This window comes from Epinephelus fuscoguttatus, linkage group LG8, assembly GCF_011397635.1.
Source record: "Epinephelus fuscoguttatus linkage group LG8, E.fuscoguttatus.final_Chr_v1".
Lineage (NCBI taxonomy): Eukaryota > Metazoa > Chordata > Actinopteri > Perciformes > Serranidae > Epinephelus > Epinephelus fuscoguttatus.
Window position 1 is genome coordinate 39260883 of NC_064759.1, and position 27584 is coordinate 39288466.

Consider the following 27584-nt stretch of genomic DNA (forward strand, 5'->3'; position numbering starts at 1 on the left):
CCCAGGGAGGAAAGCAAGTCACAGCGAGCACACTGATGCACACACACGCACATCTTTGTATGCACATAAACTAAGGGATCTTATACTGACGCTGGCTGTGTGTGTGTGTGTGTGTGTGTGTTTGTGTGTGTGTGTGGCGGGCAGAAAGCGAGAATGTACTCAGGCTGACCTGGGAAAAGTTTTAACCCAGGCCAAAAATAGCATTTGTACTTCTTGTATTAATCTGCCTCTCAAACTCTTGCATTAGTTCCAGATATAGGCAAAATTTACCTATCTGTGTTCATATTAGAGCTCTAGCTCTAGATAGGGCCATTAGCATTTTTGTGTTTTCTCATCAGCCACCGTAGTTCTTCTACAACCTTGGCACACAGGAGAGGTTTCAGTTGGTTGCAATGTACATTATTACCACTAGATGCCACTAAATTGTATGTACTAGGCCTTTAAATAATGTTCAAAAATTCATGAAGTGCCTTAAAGGGATAGTGCACCCAAAAATGAAAATTCAGCCATTATCTACTCACCCATATGCCGACAGAGGCCCTGGTGAAGTTTTAGAGTCCTCACAGCCCTTGCGGAGATCGGTGGGGGGAGCTGCTAGCACACCTAATGGCCGACGGCGCCCTAGACTAACGCCTAAGAGCACAAAATTGAAACCACAAAGTATCTCCAACATCGTGATCCAAGTGTACTGCAGCCCTGACATAAAAAGTTGTTTCTAAAAACGTCATTTGGACTCTGTTTTTAGCCTCACTGTAGCCTGTAGCTCTGACTGCTTCTCTGTGCTCCACGTTCACATGTGCGCGCTCAGGGTGATCGGTGATCTCTGAAGAGCAGCAGTCTCGTCAGTACTGATGTCCAGATTCTCAAGTGCAGGCATCACCAATTCCCAGTCTGAGCAGCAAAGACTTTCCTCATCCGTTGGCATTGCTTTGCATTTGAAACAACTACACCACCAGGTTTCCAGTGCTTGACTCCGGTATTCTGCGGCTGGCTGAGGCTCACGAGCTGCGGCGGCTGCTTCGTCCAGTAGCCTGAGTTCCGTCCGTATACTCGGGCTCAAACAAATACGGCTCAACAAAGAAATGCTGTTCCTCCTCAGTTTCAAAGTCTTCAGACATGTTGGGCTGTCCTTTGCTAAAAGACCGTAGTGCAAATTATCTTTTAGCTCTGTGGCTACCGCTGTCTCCTCCTGCGGTGCACATGTCACGTGATGTAAACACGGGTAAGCAAAGCTCATGCTTTCGCTGGTCTCGCGCAGGCGCGCACACGTGAACGCGGAGCACAGAGAAGCAGTCAGAGCTACAGGCTACAGTGAGGCTAAAAGTTCAAATGACGTTTTTCGAAACAACTTTTTATGTCAGGGCTGCAGCACACTTAGATCACTACAGATGAGCACATTGGAGACACTTTGTGGTTTCAATTTTGTGTTCTTGGACGTTCGTCTGGGGCGCCGTCAGCCATTAGGTGTGCTAGCCGCTCCCCCCGCCGATCTCCGCAAGGGATGTGAGGACTCTAAAACTTCACCAGGGCCTCTGTGAATTTTCATTTTTGAGTGCACTATCCCTTTAACAGACATCATTTTAAACCATGTCATTGGCTCTTCTGACTTAACTGGAGTCAGGGGTCAACACCTCAAAAAACCTGTATTTACAGCAGCAGTCCTTCACAGCCTCTTTCCCCACATCAGTCGAGCTGGACATATCCAAACCTGATGTGAGATTACCCCAACAGGTCATTCATCTCATAAGATGTAGGACTGTCCATATGTTTAGTTATTGATACTTCTCAGTAACAGCAGCTTTGTTTTTGCACTGACAGTTAGAAACACAATATTACTGCTCCAATGATTTGCTGTTGTTTGTGTTGTTTTTGTTGGTGGTTGGGCTTCCAGTGGATAATGTGGTCAATTTATGCCTACACTGCATTGGTTACGCACTGATTGAGTGCGGTCACAGAAACATGAGCAAATCCAATTTCATAGTCATAAGTACACTCGGTCAGTCTGCTGACAACAAAGAGATATTGACTGTGATCACTGGTGCCTGCTAATTTCATTTTTGAGGGGGAAATGAAATAGTTTACCGATTTGGACTTTTTCCACCGGAATCTGTCGATTTCAATCCGTAAAGTTTGACTCATCATGTTGACGTGGTGAGATTACACACAGCAGTAGAGGAATTGTGAATGTGTGTGTGCGCGCATAGCTGACTCTTTTGACTGAATCGAGTGCCCTCCACAGTGCCCGCCCTCATCCTGGCCCTCACCCCTAAGGAAAGTGACTTGCGAGTAATTAAAAACGTGTGTGTCTGGATGTTGGCCAACTTCATGTTCTATTCATGCAGATTAATACATATTTGCTGTTGCCTGTGGGGGCTGAAAGGCATCTGTCTTTGCCATTAAACATTCATGAGCATGCAGGACAAAGAGAAAGAGAGCCATTCAGAGCATCTCTTTACCCGCTCCTCCTCATATCAGCACACATCTTAATGGAGCACATTAAATCAGGATGGCCAAACAGGGAATTTCACAATGACAATGGCATTTATCACACCTCTGTTTTAAGGGAAAAACTCTCCCCTCAGATCCCCTTAGAGTGTTACGCACCATCAGTCTTCAGTGTTGCTAAATGAAGGAAATATGTTGCAGGTTAATTGTCAAGTCTGCTTCACTTTCTGCATTGTTTTCGACTGTCTTCTGTGCTTTTCACACTATCTTTAAGGTCAGCTACCAACAAAATGTACAAAATAACATATTTTAACAATATGCCTGTTGTGTAGGCTATTTGAAACCTAGATTAAAAAAAAATCGGAAAAATAGAAACCCTAAACTGAGGCTAAATAAACACAATTTAAAGGCTAATTTATACTTGTGTGTCAGCTCCATGCAGAACTGTGGCCTATGCCATTTTGAGCATTTCTACTTGTGCATTGGTGTGTCTCTGTCACTCTGCAGTTACACCTCCAAAACACTAGTCAGCAGTGGGGTGCTTTACAGTTTAATTGATTCAAAACACCCAACTGGCTTCAATGTAACTCACAAGATTCATCACAGACAAAACACATGTCTTTTGCTGGACACATTTTCCCCACAAATACAGCATACTAATGTTGTTAGCACAAGCCAGTGACATTTTACATTGTATAAATTAGCTTAGTGGCTAGCGGAGATATCCCCTACTCATATGAAGCCAGGGACAACAGCAACATTTAACAATGGTAACATTACAAAATTCAGCTCCATTAAAGCTCACAAGGTTCACTGACAAAACAACTGTACTATAACTGAAACTGTAACTATACTTAACACCTTTCCCAATAAAATGTAATGCCTATGGCATTTTACATTGTATAAATTAGCTTAGTGATCAGCAGAGATTTCCTCTACTCATATGAAGCCAGACTTAATCACACTCAAGACTTAAAATACTACTGTGTGGAGCCTTTATTGTTTTCACAATGTATTTTTTCTGTCGCAAGAACTGATTGCTAAAAATGCATTGGCCGTGGTTTATCTGGGACGCTATTCTTCTAGATCTGACAGTGCAGCATATAAACATACAATTGTTCTAGTCTGTAGTTAAATGCCAGAAGAAGAAGAAAAACATCTTACCAGGAAAGAAAAAGAAAGACAACATGTGAAAGAATTCAACAAAAGCAGCTGCGGTGAGAGCTCCACCTCAACTTGGGAGGAAAAAAAGTTTTTTTTGAGGCCAGCGTATTCTGTTATCTCTTTGCAATAGGAGCACCTCATATTTACAGTATGATACAAATGCCAGTGGTGTGACGTGGCATTGAGAGTCTATTCTGTGCTTAGCACTGCATGTTTGGTGTTTTTTTTTTTTTTTTTTTTTTTTTTGTCACCGACAGTTGAACAATATACCGCTTTGAGCAAAATGCTGCACTCATCACTGTCACATTTTAACCAGCCATCCACTCACAGTGGAGGAGGGGCGGGACCACATATTGACAGTGCAGGCAGTGCGGTTGCACTGGGACCCATGGGGTGGAGGGCCCCGATTGCCACATGGAAATACGCCAGCGTTTGAATTTGAATCTTATTAGCACACAAGATGTGATAAAAACAAGTAAATATAAAGAAATATGGCAGGTGGTAAGAAACCTTAAGCAGCTTATGGTGAAAACCTTCTTACTAAAATTTCAAATCTTTTCTAAAACAAATAGTTTAAGTAGTTAAAATAATCATAAATGAAACAGACATATACACAACACATAAATTGTTCAAAGAAGAACTCACTCATTTTTACATACAGTACAGGCCAAAAGTTTGGACACACCTTCTCATTCAATGCGTTTTCTTTATTTTCATGACTATTTACATTGTAGATTCTCACCGAAGGCATCAAAACTATGAATGAACACATGTGGAGTTATGTACTTAACAAAAAAAGGTGAAATAACTGAAAACATGTTTTATATTCTAGTTTCTTCAAAATAGCCACCCTTTGCTCTGATTACTGCTTTGCACACTCTTGGCATTCTCTCCATGAGCTTCAAGAGCTAGTCACCTGAAATGGTTTTCCAACAGTCTTGAAGGAGTTCCCAGAGGTGTTTTGTTGGCCCCTTTGCCTTCACTCTGCGGTCCAGCTCACCCCAAACCATCTCGATTGGGTTCAGGTCTGGTGACTGTGGAGGCCAGGTCATCTGCCGCAGCACTCCATCACTCTCCTTCTTGGTCAAATAGCCCTTACAAAGCCTGGAGGTGTGTTTGGGGTCATTGTCCTGTTGAAAAATAAATGATCGTCCAACTAAACGCAAACCGGATGGGATGGCATGTCGCTGCAGGATGCTGTGGTAGCCATGCTGGTTCAGTGTGCCTTCAATTTTGAATAAATCCCCAACAGTGTCACCAGCAAAACACCCCCACACCATCACACCTCCTCCTCCATGCTTCACAGTGGGAACCAGGCATGTGGAATCCATCCATTCACCTTTTCTGCGTCTCACAAAGACACGGCGGTTGGAACCAAAGATCTCAAATTTGGACTCATCAGACCAAAGCACAGATTTCCACTGGTCTAATGTCCATTCCTTGTGTTTCTTGGCCCAAACAAATCTCTTCTGCTTGTTGCCTCTCCTTAGCAGTGGTTTCCTAGCAGCTATTTGACCATGAAGGCCTGATTCGCGCAGTCTCCTCTTAACAGTTGTTCTAGAGATGGGTCTGCTGCTAGAACTCTGTGTGGCATTCATCTGGTCTCTGATCTGAGCTGCTGTTAACTTGCGATTTCTGAGGCTGGTGACTCGGATGAACTTATCCTCAGAAGCAGAGGTGACTCTTGGTCTTCCTTTCCTGGGTCGGTCCTCATGTGTGCCAGTTTCGTTGCAGCGCTTGATGGTTTTTGCGACTCCACTTGGGGACACATTTAAAGTTTTTGCAATTTTCCGGACTGACTGACCTTCATTTCTTAAAGTAATGATGGCCACTGGTTTTTCTTTAGTTAGCTGATTGGTTCTTGCCATAATGTGAATTTTAACAGTTGTCCAATAGGGCTGTCGGCTGTGTATTAACCTGACTTCTGCACAACACAACTGATGGTCCCAACCCCATTGATAAAGCAAGAAATTCCACTAATTAACCCTGATAAGGCACACCTGTGAAGTGGAAACCATTTCAGGTGACTACCTCTTGAAGCTCATGGAGAGAATGCCAAGAGTGTGCAAAGCAGTAATCAGAGCAAAGGGTGGCTATTTTGAAGAAACTAGAATATAAAACATGTTTTCAGTTATTTCACCTTTTTTTGTTAAGTACATAACTCCACATGTGTTCATTCATAGTTTTGATGTCTTCAGTGAGAATCTACAATGTAAATAGTCATGAAAATAAAGAAAACGCATTGAATGAGAAGGTGTGTCCAAACTTTTGGCCTGTACTGTATGCCCTCAAAAAGTCCAACCCATCTCCGTCATGGTCTTGTCTGTTTTTGTAAAATAGTATCATCCGTAGCAAAATTATAATTATATGCTTATTCTACATAAATCATAAAAACTATAATTTAACTAAAAAAAAAACCCCAATTTAATTAAACTAAAAATGTCCTATTTTCTTTCATAGGTTTTGTCATATACATAAATGTAATGATGACTGTTGGCAGAGACGGCTGGTATAAATGGACTAGCAGGACTAAGCCCTGCCTATCTTTTACAATAAAGATGAGACAATTATTAAATTAAAGAAAATATTAAAATATTAATTATTGAACCTTAGAACTGATTGTATTTGGTGGAACCTATAGCAGCAACAGCACTAAAATAGTCACAAAAACGCAGGATTTATCTAAATGGGCTGTTTGTTTTTTTTTTACAGCCCATACTTAGAATCAGCTTCCAATCATTGTTGTCACATCGTGAGTGACAGGTGTCGTGACCAGCCCCCTTGATTTACTGTCCAGCTGAGCTAAATTCTTTCAGCCCAGGCCACTGACTTTTGGCCAATGACAGTGCGTGGAAGTACAGTGACGGCCTGCCCGCTGTTACTGTCGTGGGAGCGCGAGCTAATTGCGTTAGCATCATGCTGAACGAGGTGGATTATTTTAAATGCTGTCTATGGAGCGGGACCTCGTCCAAAAATCATCGGACTTAATGACTTGGTGATTAACCTGTTTGCATCCCATAAAGGCCGTCGATGTGAGCTTCTCTTCAAATAAGGTAGGCCCAAGTAGGGCTGGGCGGTATTCGCGGTGACGGTAACTTAACTTAAACATGAGCCGCGGTACTGCTTTTGTGGTTACCTTCATACCGCAGTACTCCGGCTACGGTGGCAGAACGGGGCCCGCCGGCCGGCCGGCCGGCCTGCCTGCCTCAAGCACCTCCCTCGCTACGTGATGGAGGTGGCCTGGCCGACCGCCCCAAACCCAGGCCCGCAGGAGAAGGGGGCCCGGGAGCCGCCGGCCCTCCCTCTTCCCTCTAACGTTTATACTATATAACGTTTTATACACAATAATAGATGGATTAGCAACCATTTTACTTCTGACGATAAATAGTTTCCAGTCTAGACTTGTGTGGCTTTTTAAATTGTTTTATATAAGGTGTAAAAAAAAAAGAGAGAAGATGATACCACAATATCATACCGTCACTGCATCCCCCCAAAAATAATACCGAGACATTGATTTTAGGCCATACCGCCCAGCTTTAGGCCGCCCAAGCTCTAACCTCTTATTAAAGGAGCATTACTCCTTTCCTTTCTTTACCTTTCCTGTCTGTGTGTACAGCGGAAAATAGTTTTTTGTAGTTAGCCTAATTCTCTAGTTTTGTTGTAGTGCATTGTTGCTGTAACCTGGTACTGTATCTCAGTGTGATGTTACTGTTAATGCAGCTGAACTATACATCAGTATAGGCCATAGGCCTAATGCGTGTGTATATATATATATATATATATATATATATATATATATATGTGTAGAGTTGGGTATAAAGTACTCTAACGCTGCTACTTTTTGGTAACGCTCAGCTAACAAACATAAAATCAGTCTGAAAGAAGCCACGGAGCTTGTGGCTCGCTATGTGGTCGGAGAAATGCTGCCATTGTCTATGTTGGAGTCTAAATAGGTGCAGTAGGACTCGCTGACAGACATTTCAGACTCAGGACTTGCATTATGCCTGGTACACGCTACATGCTGGTACTCACCAATTATCCCCAGTCGTCTTTGTGATGTCATCGGGTTATTCTTGTCCTGTTTTTATCACTTTGACTATTATCTGAGTCACTGCCAGAACTGTGTCTGCTCATTTGCCAGCCGACATGTTGTTGTAGTCACCTAAAAGCATCAGCAGATGGCAGGAACTACATTTGAAGCGCCATATGTTTCAAATGAAGCTGGGAGCCTCTGCAGTTGTGGTGAGTAAAAGCCCCGCCGCTATTTGTTAATGTTATTACTTTATGTCCAACCATGAGGATGTACCATTGTTTGCTAGCTTGATGCTAATGACAGTAAGGTTAACTCAGCGGGTTGACAAAGTGCCTCTGCTGTTTCACACCATCATTTCCCCCTTTTACTCTGTGCGGTAACATCTCTAGAGGAAATATTAAAAATGTTGGGGTGTTGTTGTCATACAGTTGTCTACGGCAGCAGATCGTTCTGTGTTTCTACTGGTCAGAGTGGCGGCTGTGATGGGAGAATTGGATCTTTAATTTTGGAGACAAAAAAATGTAGGCTTAGCGCCCTGTGGTCCATTGCCCGATAGGAAATGTAGAATACTCAAAAGTACTTTAGAAGTGCTTGAGTTACTTTACTCAGGGAGCAACGTTGGAAGTACTTTTAAAGTAATTGAGTTACTTTTCTCAGGGAGTAACGTTGGAAGTACTTTTAAAGTCCAGAGTAACGCAGTAAAGTAACTAGTTACTTTTTAAAAAGTAACGCAGTAATGTACTTTTATTACTTTTAAAGTAACCCTTACCCAACACTGTATGTATACACCTAACTGTGTGTGTCTGTGTGTGTGTGTGTGTGTGTGTGTGTGTGCTTTATAACTAGTAACTAGGGCGCACTAGGGCCTGTCACAATAGCGTACTCTGGGGCCCATTGTTACTACCTTACACAACTGGGCATGACAAATAGCCTACCACAAAAACCAACTGTCACATCTTACATGTATGAGTACTAAACAACACCAATGGAGGAGAAATATGTTAATAAACTGTAGGGCCTAGGCTATATATTAATATATGTTTTCATGCCCACCAAATCTCGTGAACCCACAGAGACTAGTAGTTTGCGTTTGAGGCGGCCCATCAGGGATTAATGATTAAACTAAAATAATACTTAATTGAAATGTTTTTAATAAAGGAGTGTATGTTTAAGTGTTATTATTGTTTTTGTTTTTTTACTGTTGGATTAGGGATCAAGAATAGTTACATGAATTTATTATTATTTTTTACTGGTATTGTGACATGCCTAATCCCTCCATGTTCGTTTCCTATAGCCTGTTTAAATTTCTGTCTACAAACATGCAGGTCTTTCACCTGACCATGATGACGTTGTAAACGTCTTTGATATTGTCCACTCTGTGATCGGGGGTTGACAAAAATGCCTCATAAACGACCGCTGTGATTTGGCATGTATTTCTCCAGGTGGCTGGAGTGTGTGGGGTCAGTGGGCGCAGTGCAGCAGTGAGTGCGGAGGCGGGATTCAAACTCGGACCCGAAGCTGTCAGTCACCTCCGGAAGAGTCGTACCTGTGTGAAGGTGTGGTGGAAGAGGGCCGGCCGTGTAACTCACAGCCCTGCACTGGTAAGCTCCTCATCCTCTGTGTGTGCTTCCATTCATATTTCTACACATCCGTATCTATCTGTCAGAGAGTTGCCCTTTAACGCTTGGTGGTTAATTATGAGTGTGTGGTGTGTGCAAAGTGTGTTTTCACAGCTATTTTTTGTTATACTTTCTTTTGTATGTCTCGTCCATCTGTTTGTGTATCCATCCTCTATAAGTCAGTGTTTTGACTTAAGGAGTGCATGTTGGAAAGGGGACTTTGATCGATGAGAAATTATACTGACATGGTCAAGCGTTTTCAAGACCATGCATGCACAGTATGTCAAAATCATTACACTCACAAATGGCTAAAAGGACACAGGAAATCAACATCTGAGCTCTATTATGTAGAAGCTATTTACCGAGAAGCCTTAGTGCTTTCACTTAATGTTTCTCCTTCATTTGTACAGAACTAGCAGTATGTTTCTGTCTGACAAATAGCTCGAACAGCAGATTGTCATTACTGTAGATGTGTTTGTGTTTTTTTTTTCACTTAGTCATGCCATCAGAGGCATTTGAAGACTCAGATAAACATTATTATACACCAGCTGAAAACATAAAATGAGCACTGCACACATTTACAGCACATTAATACCAACAGCACAACAAAAGTCCCAAGTTTGGCTGATGCTGTTCTGGGTGACCAATCACGTCACGGTTGTGTCCCAAATATAAGCCATTAATGAAGGACCTCTGGTTGCTAACCCCCGCCCCCTCCTCCCCCCCGGCCTTGCCTCACCCCCTTTAGGCAAAGGCCGCCATCTCTCTCGCAGCCAATCGCTTCGCTCGGTGGACAGCCGCAAGCGCGATGACGTAGACAAGCCCCGCAGTGGACAGCAGAACCCTCAGACAGGTAAGACAACGGGACGCAGAGGGATCCCATGCATCAGTCACTGTGGCAGCTTGGGTGACCACCACACTTGTACAAGATACACACAATGACAACCACACACAGGAGAGTTGCACTCACATTTAATGCACACATCTATCAAAATCTCCCAAAGTAGTGCCTCGTCCGCAACGGACTAATTCCAACATGGACCCTGACTGAACATAGTGAAATTGTATTAATGTGAGGTCATAACAGGACACTGTGCCCTGTCTGTAAAACACTATATCTAATGGAGTCCTCCCTCTCTGTTAAAGTGATACTCCACCCAAAATCACTAGAAGCAAGTACTCCATCCTCTGCAGGATGGAGGAAATAGTTCAACAAACTGGAACATATGCTTATTTGTTACCTTTTCTTTCTAAGAGTTAGATACCAGTCTCATGTTCGTGTGGTGAATATGGAGCTAAAATCAGGATGGGTTTAGCCTAGCTTAGAATAATGACAAGAAACAGGGAGAAACAGCTTGGCTGGCTCTGTCTAAAGTTCAAAAATATATTCACCAACACCTCTAAAGCTAAATAATGAACACGTTGTATCTTCCATGACTACAAAACGCCAGGTAGTAGCTATTGTTCGCTAAGAAAAAGTTATAACATTTACTCTTTTATACTTGAAAAGAGTAAGTGTTGTAAGTTTTTCTTAGTGAACAATAGCTACTACCTGGCGTTTTGTGCACGATAGATATCAAACTTTACGGGTGATGTAACTGTGTCTTTTTTTAACTTGGAGAAAGCAAGGCAAGCTTTTTCCCCCTTTATGCTAAACTGACTAAGATAATCACTTCTGGGACTGCCCATAATTCCAAAGCCGAAATAGTCCAGAAATGTCCCATTGGACAGAAAGCCCATTTGTATGACAGCCTGTTATTCCGAAAACAAGTGTTAATTGCTCTAAAGAAATGTTTCTTCAATGGCACTCTCCCAAACACAAGCATATGGCTAATTGTTATACTAAACAATGTCATTAGACCCTCCAACTATGGCAAAGGCATGACCTTCCCTACTCTGATACTGACTGGCTAGTACTTGTCACCTTCATTGGTTGGTTTGCTGATGAGGCATGAGGAGTGATAAGGTCAGGTCAGAGTAAGAATACTCCCAGCTGGCACCAGACTTCAGTGTGATGTCAGACAGACATTGGATTCTTACGTCCCACAGATATTAAATTTTGGTTGGAATTAAAGTCAGTTTAAAGAGATTTTAAATGTCTAACGACGTTACAATTTCACCTTGCTGGGATGTTAACATTATGATGTTTTGCAGTACTTGAGTTTTGTTCTCTGTACCTTCTGCCTAAACATGATTATTCTTTGTCAAGATGACATTGGCACTAGATGTTTTGAAAATGTTGGATTTTGGTTGCTTAAAGGGATAGTGCACCCAAAAATGAAAATTCAGTCATTATCTACTCACCCATATGCCGACAGAGGCCCTGGTGAAGTTTTAGAGCACTTACATCCCTTGTGGAGATCGGCGGGGGGAGTGACTAGTGACTAATGGCTGACGGCACCCCAGACCAATGTCCAAGAACACAAAATTGAATCTGCAAAGTATCTCCAACATGCTCATCCGAAGTGATCCAAGTGTGCTGCAGCCCCGACATAAAAAGTTGTTTCGAAAAACCAGCGAAAGCATGAGCTTTGCTTACCCATGTTTACATCACGTGACACGTGCACCGCAGGGAGAGACAACGGTAACCACAATACCTAAACGATCATTTGCACTACGGTCTTTTAGCAAAGGACAGCCCAACATGTCTGAAGACTTTGAAATTGAGGAGGAACAGCATTTCTTCGTTGAGCCGTATTTGTTTGAGCGCGAGTATACAGACGTGGAACTCAGGCTACTGGACGAAGCAGCCGCAGCAGCTCATGAGTCTCAGCCAGCCGCAGAATACCGGAGTCAAGCACTGGAAACCTGGTGGTGTAGTTGTTTCAAATGCAAAGCAATGCCAATGGATGAGGAAAGTCTTTGCTGCTCAGACTGGGAATTGGCGATGCCTGCACTTGAGAATCTGGACATCAGTACTGACGAGACTCTTCAGAGACTGTGCATCACCGATCACGCTGAGCGCGCACATGTGAACGCGGAGCACAGAGAAGCCGTCAGAGCTACAGGCTACAGTGAGGCTAAAAACAGAGTTCATATGACATTTTTCGAAACAACTTTTTATGTCGGGGCTTCAGGACACTTCAGGATCACTACAGATGAGCAGTATGGAGATACTTTGTGGTTTCAATTTTGTGTTCTTGCACGTTAGTCTGGGGCGCCGTCAGCCATTAGGTGTGCTAGCAGTTCCCCCCTTGGATCTCCGCAAGGGATGTGAGGACTCTAAAACTTCACCAGGGCCTCCGTCGGCATATGGGTGAGTAGATAATGGCTGAATTTTCATTTTTTGGTGCACAATCCCTTTAACAACACAATTTAAAACCAACAAAAGGTCAATATTGTCTGTCATCAGTATTCAAATTGTGGTTGGCTTTAGATGTTGAATTTTTGTCACCCAACGTATAGTCTCGCCACCAGACAATCAGAGATCTCCGCCTTCTGATAGTCTGGGGACACTCCTTTCTAAAGTGTGTTTATCACACCGGCGAAAATGGCTGACAACAAAGCAACGCCTCTTGCAATTTGAAAAGGACACGGCTTCTTGGAAATGTGCGCTCCTCCTTTTCTCGTCCGCAAGGAAACAAACACACAGAGAGCTTGAAAATGGATGCCGTGAGATTTAACTCCGTTTCATCAAACGTGTGCTCATCCGTGAAGAAAATATTTTTTCCAGCGGATGTCTTAGTTACAACATTATTGAGCTAACTGGAGTAGTTTCATGTCGTATCTGACAACGGGAGGCTTTTAACAGATGACGTCCTGATGTTAGCTTTGCTGCTAGTGTTAGCTGTCCCTGTCAGCTGCAGCCACTGATGCTTTCTAGACATCGTGATTTCCCAAAACTGAATAAATACCACACATAACAACACAAAACTGCTTTGCTAGCTCAATCATGTTGTAACTAAGATATCCGCTGGAAAAAATATTTTTTTCATGGACCGTTTAATGAGTTATTACCTATTACAGACACTGCTAACAGGGCTAACAGCTAACGGTTAGCCCAGCTAAACGTGCACACAGAAATGATGTGATGTTTGTTCAATCATTGTGTTTATAGACTTTACAAACATCGGATTAGTCCAAATGGTGATACAGTGATGTGAAAAATGTGATATATAGGCTATATATATATATTGCTAAAAGCTCTGCTGGTTTTCTACCCAGAAGTATTTGTAAACAACAAGGCGATTCCCTCTATAATCTGGCCGGACGGATGAGTCATGGCCTTGTAAAAGATCATGTTTGTTTCTTTTAGTTGGAGAGAATGTGTCGCTGCAAACGCGACAAACATCCACTAACTTTGACAGCGTTTTCTGCGAGCGCAGCTGAGCCATTTTGTACCGCTACACGTTTCTAGTGGAACTATGTTTACAAGCACAAGAGTTCAGTGAGCCACTGAAGGACCGCCCTGTGGATTTACTATTGGTTCTGCAATGTAGGGAGTTTTTTTAAACTCTGAAATTGTATCCGCCCATCTAAACACAAAATCAGGGAGAAAGTCATCAGTCTTTAGTTCAGCAAAGCGTCTAAAGACTGACTTATGAGTCTACCCAACGTCAAAATCCAAATTCAACCAAATATCAACATCTAATACAGTTGGTGGCCTGCTGGGTAAGGGTGAGCAAATCAGAGGCAGAGTAGGGCAGGTCATACCTTAGCCATAGTAGGAAGGTCCAGTGACATCATACTGCATAATAATTATCCATGTGTTTCTGTTTGGGAGAGTTGGCTTTAGGATGAATGGGACATTTATTGGACAGTTGAAGTTTTGGCATTATGGGCCTTTGGAACAATGGCATAGCATGCCACATTTAGCTCCCTACCTAACACAGAGACAACAAAGTGTTTATCAATATTATCATCTAACCTTGGACAGAAAGCAAATATGTGTATTCCCCAAAATGTTGGACTATTACCTCATAAGGTGGCTGTAAAAGGTTTGTGGTTAATTTCTTCAGAGAGACAACAGGCTATGATCAGTTTGGATCTGTGTCAGTGCTTAGTCATATCTAACAAAATGAGCAAATGGATGGATACAGGGAGCGTGGATCCTGTTGCAGGATTGGCTTCCTTTTTGACATTTGTCCATCGCAAAAAACTTTGGGAATTCATAGTAACTGATATGAATCTAAGCTGACTACACCCAGTATTCTTTGGGGAAAGGTAAAGTACAAACCTTTCTTGCCTACAGGTTGTGCAGGTTTGATACAAGAGATAGACTTTGTGTGAAGTATCACTTTAATTTGCGAACCGATTCCCCACCTCCTGTTTAGTTCTCTTCTCCCTGCTTCCCCAGCTGTGACTGCCCAATTTTCCCTTTCTGGTCAACTGACCCATCAAATCGGCAGTCATGGCCATCAAAAAGATGACTGACATATCCTAAGCCAGTGGCATTCACTTCCCCTGGAAGTTAATGCAAAGGATATGACATCGGAGCCCCACAGATGAAGAAGGACAAGCAGAGCAGAAGCTGGGGTCTATTTCAGGGGCCACCTCCTTTGAAGGATGCAGCTTAAGGGGTTTGTTGGGCTGGACCTGCAGGTCCTTTCCAAATGAGATGGTCTACAGACAAGTTCGTATCATTGTCTTTTCAAGTGACCAATAATTTGGAATACTGAGAGCCATCAAGGACCACCAGATATGCCTGCAAAATAAGGCCTCATGTATCAGCCACATTTGGAGGAACCTTTGAGGCCTTCGAAGGAGGCGGCCTTTAAAATGTGGCTCAGCTAGAATCCACCCTTTATCACACCACAACCCTTCCTCTTTTGGCCACAGAGGCTGCATCCTGCATGGTAATTAGTTATGGCCCTCTCCTTTCCTTTTCCTCTTTTTTCTCCCTCTATCCTCCTATCCTTTACCCACCCTACCTCCTCAGTAGACTCAGCTTCAGGTGAGGAGTGGTCAGCGTGGAGTGTGTGTTCTGCCACGTGTGGGGAGGGCTGGCAGAGTCGCACTCGTTTCTGTGTGTCCTCCTCCTACAGCACCCAGTGTAGTGGGCCACTGCGAGAGCAGAGACCCTGCAACAACTCTGCTGTTTGTCCAGGTAAGCCCCGTCCCCCCATGCTTCCCCCACTGCCAACTTCCTGCGCTCGCCCAGCCCTCTCCTGGACCTTGCCTCACCCATACAAGATCCACCTGACTCCCCTCCTCAGGCACTTGGCAGCCCCTGGGTTGGTTTCCACCCTCACTTTGCCTGCAGTTTAGAGTCACTCCCCCTATAGTAACAGAGATTCTGCAGGGTTCTCAGGCTCTCCTACATGCAGACAGGCAGGGAGACTCCTCAACTTAGAAGGCAACACTATCGCAGGGCCATGGGTCAGCATACATGATCCCAGTAAAGCTAAACAGCAGGGTAACTTATAGCAGTCAGCACAGTTAAGTGCCTCAGTGAAGTTCTCTCTCATATTGTTCAGGTGTATCCAGGGGGCCTGTGTTTGTCTGTCTATAAATCATACCCTAGCTGCTCTGATTGCAGTGCACGGCGCTTGGGATGAGTGGTCACCGTGGAGTTTGTGTTCATCGACCTGTGGCCGAGGTTACAGGTCACGGACACGAACCTGCACCCCCCCACAGTTTGGGGGAGATCCCTGTGAGGGCCCAGAGAAACAGACCAAATTCTGCAACATAGCTGTCTGTCCAGGTAAGGAACACATTCATTACTTATTTATCAAAAATAATAATAATAATCAAATGTTACAAAAAATTCAAACAAAAGGGTTAAACCTAAAGATGTACTTAAAGCATCCATGGGTTGGCAAGGGAACATGTTAATCCCTGTGACCACAAAGGGCTTTTCATTAATTTGTATTCCAAAATAAATGACTGTGGCCTATAGATGTATGTGGAGAAAGGGTTGGAGAACGGTCTGGCTTAGGGTTGGGTCGGTTCTCGGTAATACAAATTTGGTCCGGTACTCCGTCTTGGACCGGGTTTTATTTTTTGAGACTGACCGGACCGCATACTCGGGCAGAACGTACGCGGAGCGCACGCCGCGGAGGTCCGCCCAGTAAAAGTGGATGTCCGCAAGCCCTGTGCGTGCAAAGCACGACCGCGTGGACTCCGCGCCGTGCACCAGTGTCACACAAAAGACTGTTCGGCATGTATTTTTCACATCACGGGGATTTTTCACGGACATTTTTACACGTAGTCCGCTCCGCTTATAGTAAGCCCAAGTCTGTGAGCACCTGTGTCTGCCTCTTCACCAAGCGCACAGCAAGCAGGAGAGAGAGGGGGGTGGGGCGGGGACTGAGCTAGGAGGTGCGAGTGTGCATGCGCCTCTACTGTAGCCTGGAGTTGGTTTAATAGTGACGTGGAGTCGATAATGGCGGACAATTTAGTCTCGACGAAATCAAGGTATGCGCCACTATGGCAACACTTTGTCTTTGAGCCAGATGAAGGAGGCAACCCTTGTTTGCACTGATTGAGTAAGCTGCAAAATTTATTTGTAAGGAATAAAAGAAACAACCTGTTACTGTCACTCTGTTGTCCTAAGGTCGTTTTTATTTTAAATGAGTCAATTGCGCCCCCAAGTGGCGAAAATCCGGTATTACCGACTTGATGCGTTTTTTTGTTTTGTTTTTTTTTTTACAAAAACCGGACCTTTTTTTTTTTTTTCTACTACCGACCCAACCCATCATAATTCTGCTGTAAAGGTCAAAAATTACTTGTTTGTATTTTTTTGTCATCATTATATTGGGCGGTGCTAAGTACTCAAAAAATGTGTCCCCTGATTTACAGACGTTTTTTTTAGTCATTTAAGTCTTTTTAGTCTGCAGGCCATCATGTGACAGATGTAATTTCACTGTTTGGCCACTATGCAAATTGGCTTCAAAGCCTGGCACACTTCCTGGGGACATTTACCACTACCATCTACCATGGCAATTTTACACAGTGTCTTAGTGTTTACTCATGCTAGCTCACTAAGACAATAGGCCATGCTTGGAATATTAAACTTTTCCATAACCAGTGGGCAAACATGCAAGAATGTCCCTGTTAGACAGCAGATATCCTAAACATTTATATATCTTTACAGCCTTTCACCAAAAGAACAAACAGGCCTGCCCTATTGCACGGCCCGTATCTTTGTCAGAACTTGCCAGGTTACTAGCCTGGAGGTTGTTGTTGTTGTTGTTGTTGTTTCATGTAGCGACAGGGATTGTGAAATTGTAACACACAGATAGTGGAAGGGGAGGAGAATTCTTTCTCAAAATAGTGGGCCAATGACAATCTTAAATGCTCAGTCTACATCCTCTGAGTCAGACAACCAGACACCTTATGTAGAATAAACAGAATCATGACTCTATCCAGCCATTTATACAACTACTTGTACCCTTTTCTTACTGTATGTGTACAGTCCAACGAATGCCAGGAATGCCTTTGAGACGATTCATCACATATCATCCCACCATGATGATGGGCTTTTTTCCCTGCCTTCAAGTGTGACTACTTGGGAAAGTTATAAACACTTTGCCCCCCAACTTCATTGAAAATGTTGGTTTTAAGATCACTGAACCTGCAAAGCTGGTCCACAGGTTACCACAACATTTGACCTAAACAAAACACTACAGTGTGTAATGTACATCAGTACCTTTCACACTCTGAATTACAACTACACAAAGAATACAAGCAGATTCGATATGTCAGAGTAGAAATGTTCAGCAGTGAAGGCCATGTGGAAGTGCACTCATGAAATGCACCTTAATTTTATTATTACAATATAAATGATAATATAGTATATTATCCGTATTGCACCAAATAAGTGTCATTTTTCCATGTCCTTTATTTTCTGTTTGCCTCCTATTGGTGACCCTGGCCACTCTCAGTGGATGGAGTGTGGAATGAGTGGTCCAGCTGGAGCTCCTGCTCCGCCTCCTGCTCTAATGGGACCATGCAGAGAACCAGGGAGTGTAACGGCCCCTCGTATGGAGGCTCAGAGTGCAGAGGAGAATGGCTGGAGACTGTCGACTGCTTCCTTGGGGAGTGCCCGGGTATGAAAGAGATATTTTACAACAGAATTACTAGAATCTCTCAGGATGGACAGCAGGTCTTTTCTGTTTCTGTTTTAAGATGTGGCTCTTTAGTTACTGAATAATTTGCCTTGGGACTGCATACATAATCAAAATCCTTTGAACACACAATTAGCACAGGGTGTTGGCTTGATGAATGAAATGTCTAAGCTATGCCACATGGTTTGACGTGTGACTTCAAAGGACCGTGCCAGTGGTTTTTGTATGTTTGATCCAGTAGGGTGGGAACGATTTAAGTAGATGCAGGTGACAGGCCATTAAATAAAGGCACATTTCCTACAAAGCATAAAGGGGAGACGATACCAGAATACAACAAACCAGATTCATTATTTCAGACACAGGATGACATTTAGAAGCCGAATTACATTCAAGTAATTTAAAAAAAAAAAAGTTATTTGACTTTCATACCGCACACTATAAACTATCAATAGTCTTTTTTCCTTTTTTTTTTTGTTTTGCACAGACCAAATATGTCTTAAGCACAAAGAATGAAAACTTTACAGAAAACTGAAATTGATTGTTTACAAATTATTTGCTGTTGTTTTAAATTCAGGCAAAGTTATAGTGTTAATTGGCCAGTATCTTATTAGATAAAGACATGCACAAGAACACGATGTGCTGTGTTTAGTGTTCATAGCAAAACACTAATTTGCAACAGGAGGAGCCACAAAATTTTAAACAGAAAAAAAAAAATCCACAAATGCACACAGAAAAAATACATCTGCAAATCCACACAGAAATACATCCACATAAATGTAAAATACAGGTATGTCTGTAGTGGCCTCACAGCAAGAGGTGTTCCTGGTTCAAACCCAGGGTGGAGGGTTTGAACCCTCGGGTGTGGGAGCCCCTCTGTGCAGTTTGTATTTTCTCCCTGTGTAAATGTGGATTTTCTCCAGGTACTCCGGTTTCCTCCCACAGTCCAAAGACATGCAGGTTAATTGGTAAATTGACTCTAAATTAGGTGTGAATGTGAACATGAATGGTTGTGTGTCTCATTAGGCCCGTTTCCACTGAAGAAGTTCCTGGTACTATTTGGGGGGCAGGAACTACTACAGGAACGTCCTCTCACTCGGCCCTCTCAACCACTGAGAGAGCGGAGTAGGAGGAAGGTTCCTGTACAGTTACTGGGCTCTGGATATGATGGAATTTTTGCGCAACCATTTTGGCGACGTAGGGACAGTAGGGACAGTAGGGACGCTGTTAGCTGTTAGCCCTTAGCCCTTAGCGGTGACTGTAATACTCAGTAACTCAATAAATGGTCCGTGAAAAATTTTTTTTCCAGCAGATGTCTTAGTTACAACATAACTGAGCTAACTGGAGTAGTTTCATGTCATATCTGATAACGGGAGGCTTTTAACAGATGACGTCCTGATGTTAGTTTTGCTGCTGCTGTTAGCTGTCCCTGTCAGCTGCAGCTTTCTAGACATCATGACTTCCCAAAACTGAATAAATACCACACATAGCAACACAAAACTGCTTTGCTAGCTCAATCATGTTGTAACTAAGACATCTGCTGGAAAAAATGTTTTCTTCATGGACCGTTTATTGAGTTACTGAAGCTATGAACGAGCTAACCCTCGTCTACTGAGTTTTAAAAATGCCTGCTATTTTGCCGCTTTCTGTTGACGTCACATCCCGTCTTGAGTATATCCAATCAGCACCAAGTAATCCCCAAGCCCCAGCCAGGAGTTTCTCAGGGCCGTTCTGAGTACCTACTCCAAGGCAGGGACTTGAACTCTGTCCTTCGGTGGTGGTTCCTGCGATGGAGACACGCACCAACGGCCCTGGCCCCGTAAAATTACCCCGAAGTTCCTGCGGTGGAAACGGGCCTTATGTGTCAGCCTTGTAATAGTCTGGCAACCTGTCCACGGTGTACCCTGCCTCTTGCCCAATGTCAGCTTGGATAGGCTCCAGCCCCCTGTGACCCCCATCAGGATAAGAACAGAAAATGAATGAATGAATGACAATGTAACAGTTATTGTTTGCTGAGGCACTTGTGTTGACTCTACTGGTGTGCTGGTGTCTTGTTGATGATTCATTATGCAGACAAGGACCATGACTATAGGCATCTAAAAATAAGTTAGAGTAGCTTATGAAGCTTTCAAAGCTGAACATATTGTGTTTTTCAAGACATGGCAATGGTGCTACCTTCTTGTTGTTGTTTTATGTCCATAATTTGTATTGTTTGGTTATACAGTGATATTTTTTACCATGAATCTTTAATTTTCATGTCATTTATGGTTCTGATATCAGTCAATAATATTTTGTGTAGCTGCCTTTCACCGAACTCCACATTCTCTACAAATCAAACAAACTTTTCTTTGTTAGTGTTTTTCTTAGCAGTGTTTCATAGTGGTTTGAAGTGATGAATGTATGTTTCTGCCTTCCAGACTGTTCGGTTTTCATTAACTTCAGAATGCTATGAATTATCAATGAATTGCATGAAGCAAATTTCAAGTCTTTGCTAGTTAATTTTTATGCTCCGGGGATATAAATACTAAAAATTCAACACAGTACAATGTGTTTTAAAAAAACGGTCTGCAGTCAATGTAAATGATACATAATTTGTACTAAATGGAGCAGAAACTATTAAAACACTGAATGATCTGTTTGTATGACTGATGTGTGTGTGTTTTGTTGTGCTTGATAAAGTCCTGTCTAACACTGTTGCTGTTTGCATTCTGTCAGTGGATGGCAAGTGGCAGCCGTGGTCTTTGTGGTCAGGCTGTTCTAAAACCTGTGGAGGGGGGAGCCAGCAGAGAAACAGGATTTGTTATGGGCCCTTTTTTGGAGGGCAGCCCTGTCCTGGAGAACGAGAAGAGGTCAGGCGTTGTAATGAAAAGAGATGCCCAGGTCAGTGGTAGCAACATGGTTCGCTGAGCTGCCTTTTTCTGCACTTTTTGTCTTTACCCCAACTGTAACCAGTTTTCCATGATAGCCTATATGTTGATACCCTGCATGATGCTCATTGACTCTCCTTTTGTGAACAGAACCTCATGAAATATGTGGCGAGGACAACTTCTCCAATGTTGTATGGAAGATGACTCCAGCTGGGGATACTGCCGCAGTACGCTGTCCTCCCAATGCCATGGGTGAGCTCACACCTGACCATCCGGAAGACGCGTATGTCCACTGGTAGTTTTAGGAGTTGGATTAGAAACACACTGTGGTGATATATATTCATGTGATCTCACACAGGGCTTATCCTGCGCCGCTGTACCCTGGACGAAGAGGGCATCGCCTACTGGGAGAATCCCACCTATATGAAATGCATTTCCAATGACTATCGCAGTATACAAACTTTGGTGAGCATCAAGAAGTTTTTTCTTTTACACTCTTGGTAGCCTCAAAGCAAAATAACCAAGTGAAGACATTGATTATGGCTTCTCAAATTTGCTTCTTGAGGCACAAAGGTGTTGATCACTTGCTGTCAAAACTAACAGCACCCATTTTCTCTGTTAGACTCGGGAACACTTGTCCAAAGCACAGCGTGGCCTTGTGGGAGATGGAGTTTCAGAGGTGATGACCAAGCTCAGGGTGACATCCAGTGATGGGACCAGTTACAGTGGGGACCTGCTGGCCATTGTGGACGTGCTGAAGAACATGACGGAGATTTTCAGGAGGGCATACTACAGTCCCAGCAGTGCAGACATGAGGGTGAATTGATATATGAGTTTACTGCTGTTTGTAATGCGGTTTGAAGGTGTATATTACCCTAATAATATTACAGTTAAGGTGAAATCTCTGATACATGATTATGTTTTATAGCAAGGATTGGTCAGATTTAGAGGAACACGGCTCAGAAGCAGGAACTGTTAGAATTTCAAGTATTGGTGTAACCATATGATGACAAAAAAAACTAAAAAAAAAAACCTGGGTAGGCAGAAATCTTGAAAAGGCAAGGAAAATGGCAGAATTTGAAAATACACCCTCCTCCGTCAGCTCTCACCTCTCTGTCCTAAGCCCCTCCCACTAGATGAACATTTATCCTTTGACACAGCAGCAACAGAAAGTTTGCTTATCTGGTAGAGCTGTTTTGTCCCTGGGAGCAGGGGTTTGCGCTGGCTGGATGTGGGGTGCTACTGCCACTGACACAGGTGTGTCCCTAGAGCTTCTGCCCCCTCTTCTCCCAGCGAGATGGTCCGTAGTGGCAGGGAGTGTTGTGATCTGAGGTTCTAGCTAACGTTAGCTACATGAATGTGAACATGAAATGGCACTCATATGCCCTCAGCTCTGGTTAGCAGAAGGCTAAACTATGAGCAACATTTTCTCTCCATCTCTAAAACATGCCGATATTTCAGGCCAGTCTTGCTCCGAAGTTGTCAGATACAGAGTTTGGGCAGTGACTTCCAGCGTCAGGCATGTTGGCATGACACACGGCTGTTGCGGACAACAACTTTGGGCGGGCGGGGGGGCAGGAGGGACAGTGGATGGGTCCAATAACCACTGACTTTCACCTGAGAGGCCGGTGTTCGTGTCCTGTGTCATTGTAAAGCCAAACCCTGTTCTTTTTGCCTGAACCCTACCACATGAGTGTGTTGTTGAAGGAAACACATGTCTGTATGAGGCTGCAGGCTGTATGAAAACTGTACATTTCCTATGAAAACGGAGGTGTATTTTGAAAACAGACAAAGCTTGTAACAGGCTTAAGTTGACACGCCGTCCCAGAACGTCAACAACCAACGCACCCAGGGTACCTTGCACGTTATATGTTGACGTGGAAAGTCCATAACCAAAGTTGATATGTAACGAGGTCAGAGTGAGAATGTGTTGGATATTGACACAATTTTTTTTTTTTCTCTCTCTCTGAAATGACCTATGATTGACTAAGGTCTCCCTTCATCTGCTAGATTTTCTAAAGCCTGAAAACAGAGCCAAGAGGAGGTGTCTCTTTTTTTCTTAGTCCACTTGAAATACAATATGCTTAAAGGTCATTATGGGATTTTTGGCCAGTGACGCCAAAATAAAACTGCCTACCCCAACTTTATTGGATGAGGTTGATATTCTATTTTTTTTTTTTTTTTATTGTGAAAGGTACTGCTGTGGAGTTTTTGAGAGCAAGTGGCTGTATGGTATGTTTTTATGAGTAGGTCATTCTTAATACATGTGAATATATGTACTATAGTGCAGTTTGATAGTGTTTTTGGTTGGTTTGGTTTTGGACATCCTTAAAAGCAGGTCACTGTAGTTCTTCAGGAAACATTACTCAAACAGAGGAATAGAATATAATATATTCCCTATGTATCAATATTACGATACATACAGAAGAATGGACAGAAGAAATAAAGAGACTATTACCAGCCTTATCCTGTGGATACCTTCAGGTCTGACCATGTGCCATCATGTGAAACATTTTCTCTCTGTCTTCCAGAACTTTGTGCAGTCAGTCAGCAATCTGCTGATGGAGGAGAACAGGGAGAGGTGGGAGGAAGCACAACTGGTTAGTATTACCCTTTCTTTCTATACCTGGATTTACATCCATAATTACATCTTTTGTAAAACTTAGTGTACAGTAATAATAACAACACTGAAGCTGTAGGATTGATGAGTTGGACAGAGTGACAAAGACGCAGGTGGACAAACAGCCCACCTGTGTCTTTTCAGACTGACAGAGGTAGAAGGAGAGGAGCGCTGCTGAAGGACAGAAATATCTATAGCTAATGAGTAACTGAGTCAACGCGAACTCCCACTCATCCATCTGCTGCACTCATCCACTCATGCATCACTATCTTTGCTTGCATTCAGCCGTCCAGCTGTCCATCCTTTTCTCACCACGCACTAGAACAACTCTAAACAACCAACCTGCTCTCCTCAAAATAAGCACAGTGTCTTGAAATACAAATAACATGCAAAATAAGAAGAGTGTTTTTCCAACAATAAAAGGATTACATGAAGGAGGCACAGTTGTTATTGTTACTGTACGTTCACACCAAAGGTGCCAGAGCTGCAAAATAGCTGAATTCGCTCTAGCAGCGCCACTGGTAAAATATTTGTGGCAGTGAAAGCAGCTCAAGTCGCTCAAGACATCAAATTCTGAAAGTTCGATAATGCTTTTCAATTTAAAGGAGCCGCAAAGCAGGTTACTGGCTGGAGCACAGAAATGTGACTTCGTGCATTTGCCTGAGTACAGAAACTTTCACTTTTGGACAATGAAAACAGAATAAAAAGTCTAAATAGGTCTGACACTGAACATTAAACACACACAGCCTGTGTTGCGTTCAGGCGTTGTCACGTAAATAACAAATTCCAGCACTTGAATAGGCCATAGCACAACACAGCAGCATGTCAAGTGGGCCAAACCCGAACCGAAAATGAGCAACATTTTTAGATGTTATTCCCCCCCAAAGCTGTAAACCTAGGGGAAACACTGTCAGTGGTGTGGGTTCGAGTGCCTACAGTGCGATTAGTTAAACTGGTGGTAAGGAGAGCAAATGAATTGCATTCCCGCTAATAACAAGCGTTCCAGAACACAAAGAAATTTTATAAGTACGTGCGCTTGTCCACACTTGTGTATTGATTCAACATGGAAGAAGACACTGCTGCCGTGTGGTACCTTCGTGGATGTAGCCGCTGTCAGGTCTGGGTTCACGATATCCTCCGGGGCCTGAACAGCACAGGGAATATCATCGGCTGGTGCGGGAGCTGCGGCTGGATGGGGAGAGGTTCCAGTGCTACTTCAGGCTGAACATAGATCAGTTTGACAGGTTGCTGCTTGTTTTGAAGTAGGAACGAATGTGTGGTAGGAACTAAAAGTTTCCGAGGATGTTCCACACAAGCGATGGACATTTACATTCCAATTGGTTGCTGGTCATTTGCAGCTCAAACGCGTCATAGCTAATTAGCATAAAGTTATCCAGTCTTCAACTTTCATTTGAAGCTCAATTCGCCAAACCGCTGCCACTCATCGGTTTTGCACCTCAAAACGCTAGTCGCCACATGTCCATTGAAAATGCATTAGACCTGTTGCCTTTGCAGCTCTGGCAGCTTTTGGTGTGAACATACAGTTACTCTGCAGCTTTCATTATTACCTTTAACTGAGGCTCACCGAGAGCTCTTTATTTTCTGGAAGAATTTTTCTTATTCACATGACTAAAATAAATATGATTTGGTATAAACACAACATCGCAGTTCACCATTTTTTAGTGTGGCTGTAATATTTTATATTTATGAATGTGTATGTCCCAACTTCTCAGCAGCCAGAGGTTTCCAGTTATTTCTTGTTTGTAACTTGCTGAGACTTGAAAGTTGGGTCAGGAAGTTTATCCCAGTGGGCACAATGTCTGCTTTTAATGTTAAGTTTGAAAAAGCAAGGCATTTTATCAAAAAGCCAAACTATCAGTCTTCAGACCATTATCAGGGCCAAAGATGGATTACCAACCAAGCAAATGTGCCCCTGGGGCCCCAGAATTACAGTCTGTGGTAAATTAATTTCAGATCTGTTTATTAATTCTGTATGCACCACTAAAGTAGTTTTTTAATCTCAAGAAGAGACCCCAACGTAAAGATAGGCAATGGTTTAAAAACTAGTTTAAATGCTTTTACTGTTTTTGTAGGTCCATTTTACCAGACAGAATTGTGCTGATACTTACACAACGTACAGAAAAAGAATCCTGCCATTATCCTATTCCTATCACATTTCTGAAGTCTTGGTTCAAACCTGAAAGTGACAAGGCCTTTCCAGTCAGGGTTCCACAGCTCTGGAACTTCCTGTCTGATGATCTGAGACTTGCAGAATCAGTGACATCTTTTCAATCACTTCTCAAAACGTATTAGGAGTTCAAGCCTGAAGACCTGACACCCTGTTGTTTTGCTTTGACATAGTTTTTTTTTTTTAAATGTTTTCACAAATTCCTGTGAGATGTTTAATCCTAGACACTTAACATTTTCATTAATGATTGGAAGTTTTGTGCATATGCTGCTCAAGAAATACAACACCAGTTGGCCGATGAAAGGCTCAAAAATTCTATTTCTGAAAGGACACACCCATCACACCATAAGTCTGACTGACTTGCTATTTGACACACAAATCGTCATGATGGGACTGCTGTAAAATTATCTGCCATTTTGAATTTTCTGAAAAACACATTTTTGACATCTCGTCTTTAACCATACGTCTTATTCATACCAACCTTTTTGTATGTTATTATTGGACCAAGCTTATCAAAGGTTTTCAAAAGCTTGTTGATATCTCATTGTGTGATGATGATATTAGCCAACAAACTTTAGAGAGAGTGTGGCTCAGCACATAAATGGACCTAACCCAACAACCGTTGGGGCAATCATCACAAAACGGTTAGGTAACTAGGCAAATTATTACCATATCAAACTAAGTCTTTGACAAAGCATAACCTAAATGTTTACAATCACATCAAATAGGAAAAAGAGGTTGTCAGATTTACATTTTCATTGTGTGGTAATTAATAATTAAAATAATGACACTTGAAGCAGACATAATGTGGCAGGTTAGCTGCCTTAATCAAGTTTCAGTTCTCTGCAATTTGTTTTTATACTATTTGAAATGCAGGGAAAAGCATTTAAAACTTAAAACTGGGACCAAAATCAATTCATAGTGTAATGAAGTTTCTGTACTTTTCATTTAGTGTCAATGTACCATTTCAGGCAAACTTTACCAAATATTTTGTTGCCTTAACTGAACCTGTCCTCGCTATTGCTGAATAATTCTTTCATGAAGGAGGACTGCAGTCTTCACATTATTCAAGTCCACACACTCATTATGTGTTGCTCATTCCTTAGTTTTCGAGTGTGTCCCCAGAGTTTCAAAACAAACCAAGACAGAATACCTTTAGAGTTAATTGCATGTACTCTTGTCATCCAAATGAAGCGTTGGCTGTGATGCACTATATGAAATATTCATGTTGGTCATAGCTGTGTAGAATCTGAGAACTGGTGGCACTCGGCTGGTATGATGATGTTTGCCACAAATACAATAAAAGGCCTTTTGTGTGTCAAGTGTTTGAACAGTAGTTCAGATATAAATTCACCTGAAATCCATGATGCTTTTTCTTTCATTCTACTTTCATGTGTCTCTGTTTTCTCAGCTGGGGCCAAACATCAAAGAGCTGTTCCGTCTGGTGGAGGACTTTGTGGATGTCATTGGCCTGAGGATGAAAGACTTCCAAGACATGTATGAAGTCACCGATAACCTAGGTCAGCCTTATCTCCATCCAGGAGATCCCCCACAGCTATCTGTGTTTTTCAAAACAAACACTCTTATCTGCGCTTTTCTTTCTCTGAAGATTGATCTTCATAACTACAATGGCAATACATAAA

General features: G+C 42.7%; 1 protein-coding gene across 5 annotated transcripts in view; it reads left to right on the plus strand.

Annotated features, from left to right (window-relative positions):
* Positions 1–27584, plus strand: part of adgrb1a (adhesion G protein-coupled receptor B1a) — a 255606-nt gene that overhangs the window by 118293 nt on the left and 109729 nt on the right. For 4 of the 5 annotated variants that reach the window (XM_049584034.1, XM_049584031.1, XM_049584036.1 and 1 more), the window contains exons 3-13: positions 9085–9243; positions 10010–10114; positions 15140–15307; positions 15740–15904; positions 18087–18251; positions 20982–21146; positions 21284–21385; positions 21492–21598; positions 21756–21950; positions 23665–23733; positions 27353–27461. In XM_049584034.1, coding sequence (XP_049439991.1) covers positions 9085–9243; positions 10010–10114; positions 15140–15307; positions 15740–15904; positions 18087–18251; positions 20982–21146; positions 21284–21385; positions 21492–21598; positions 21756–21950; positions 23665–23733; positions 27353–27461 — 1509 coding nt within the window. The remainder of the gene's footprint in view (positions 1–9084; positions 9244–10009; positions 10115–15139; positions 15308–15739; positions 15905–18086; positions 18252–20981; positions 21147–21283; positions 21386–21491; positions 21599–21755; positions 21951–23664; positions 23734–27352; positions 27462–27584) is intronic. The other variant, XM_049584032.1, reaches the window with a different exon arrangement.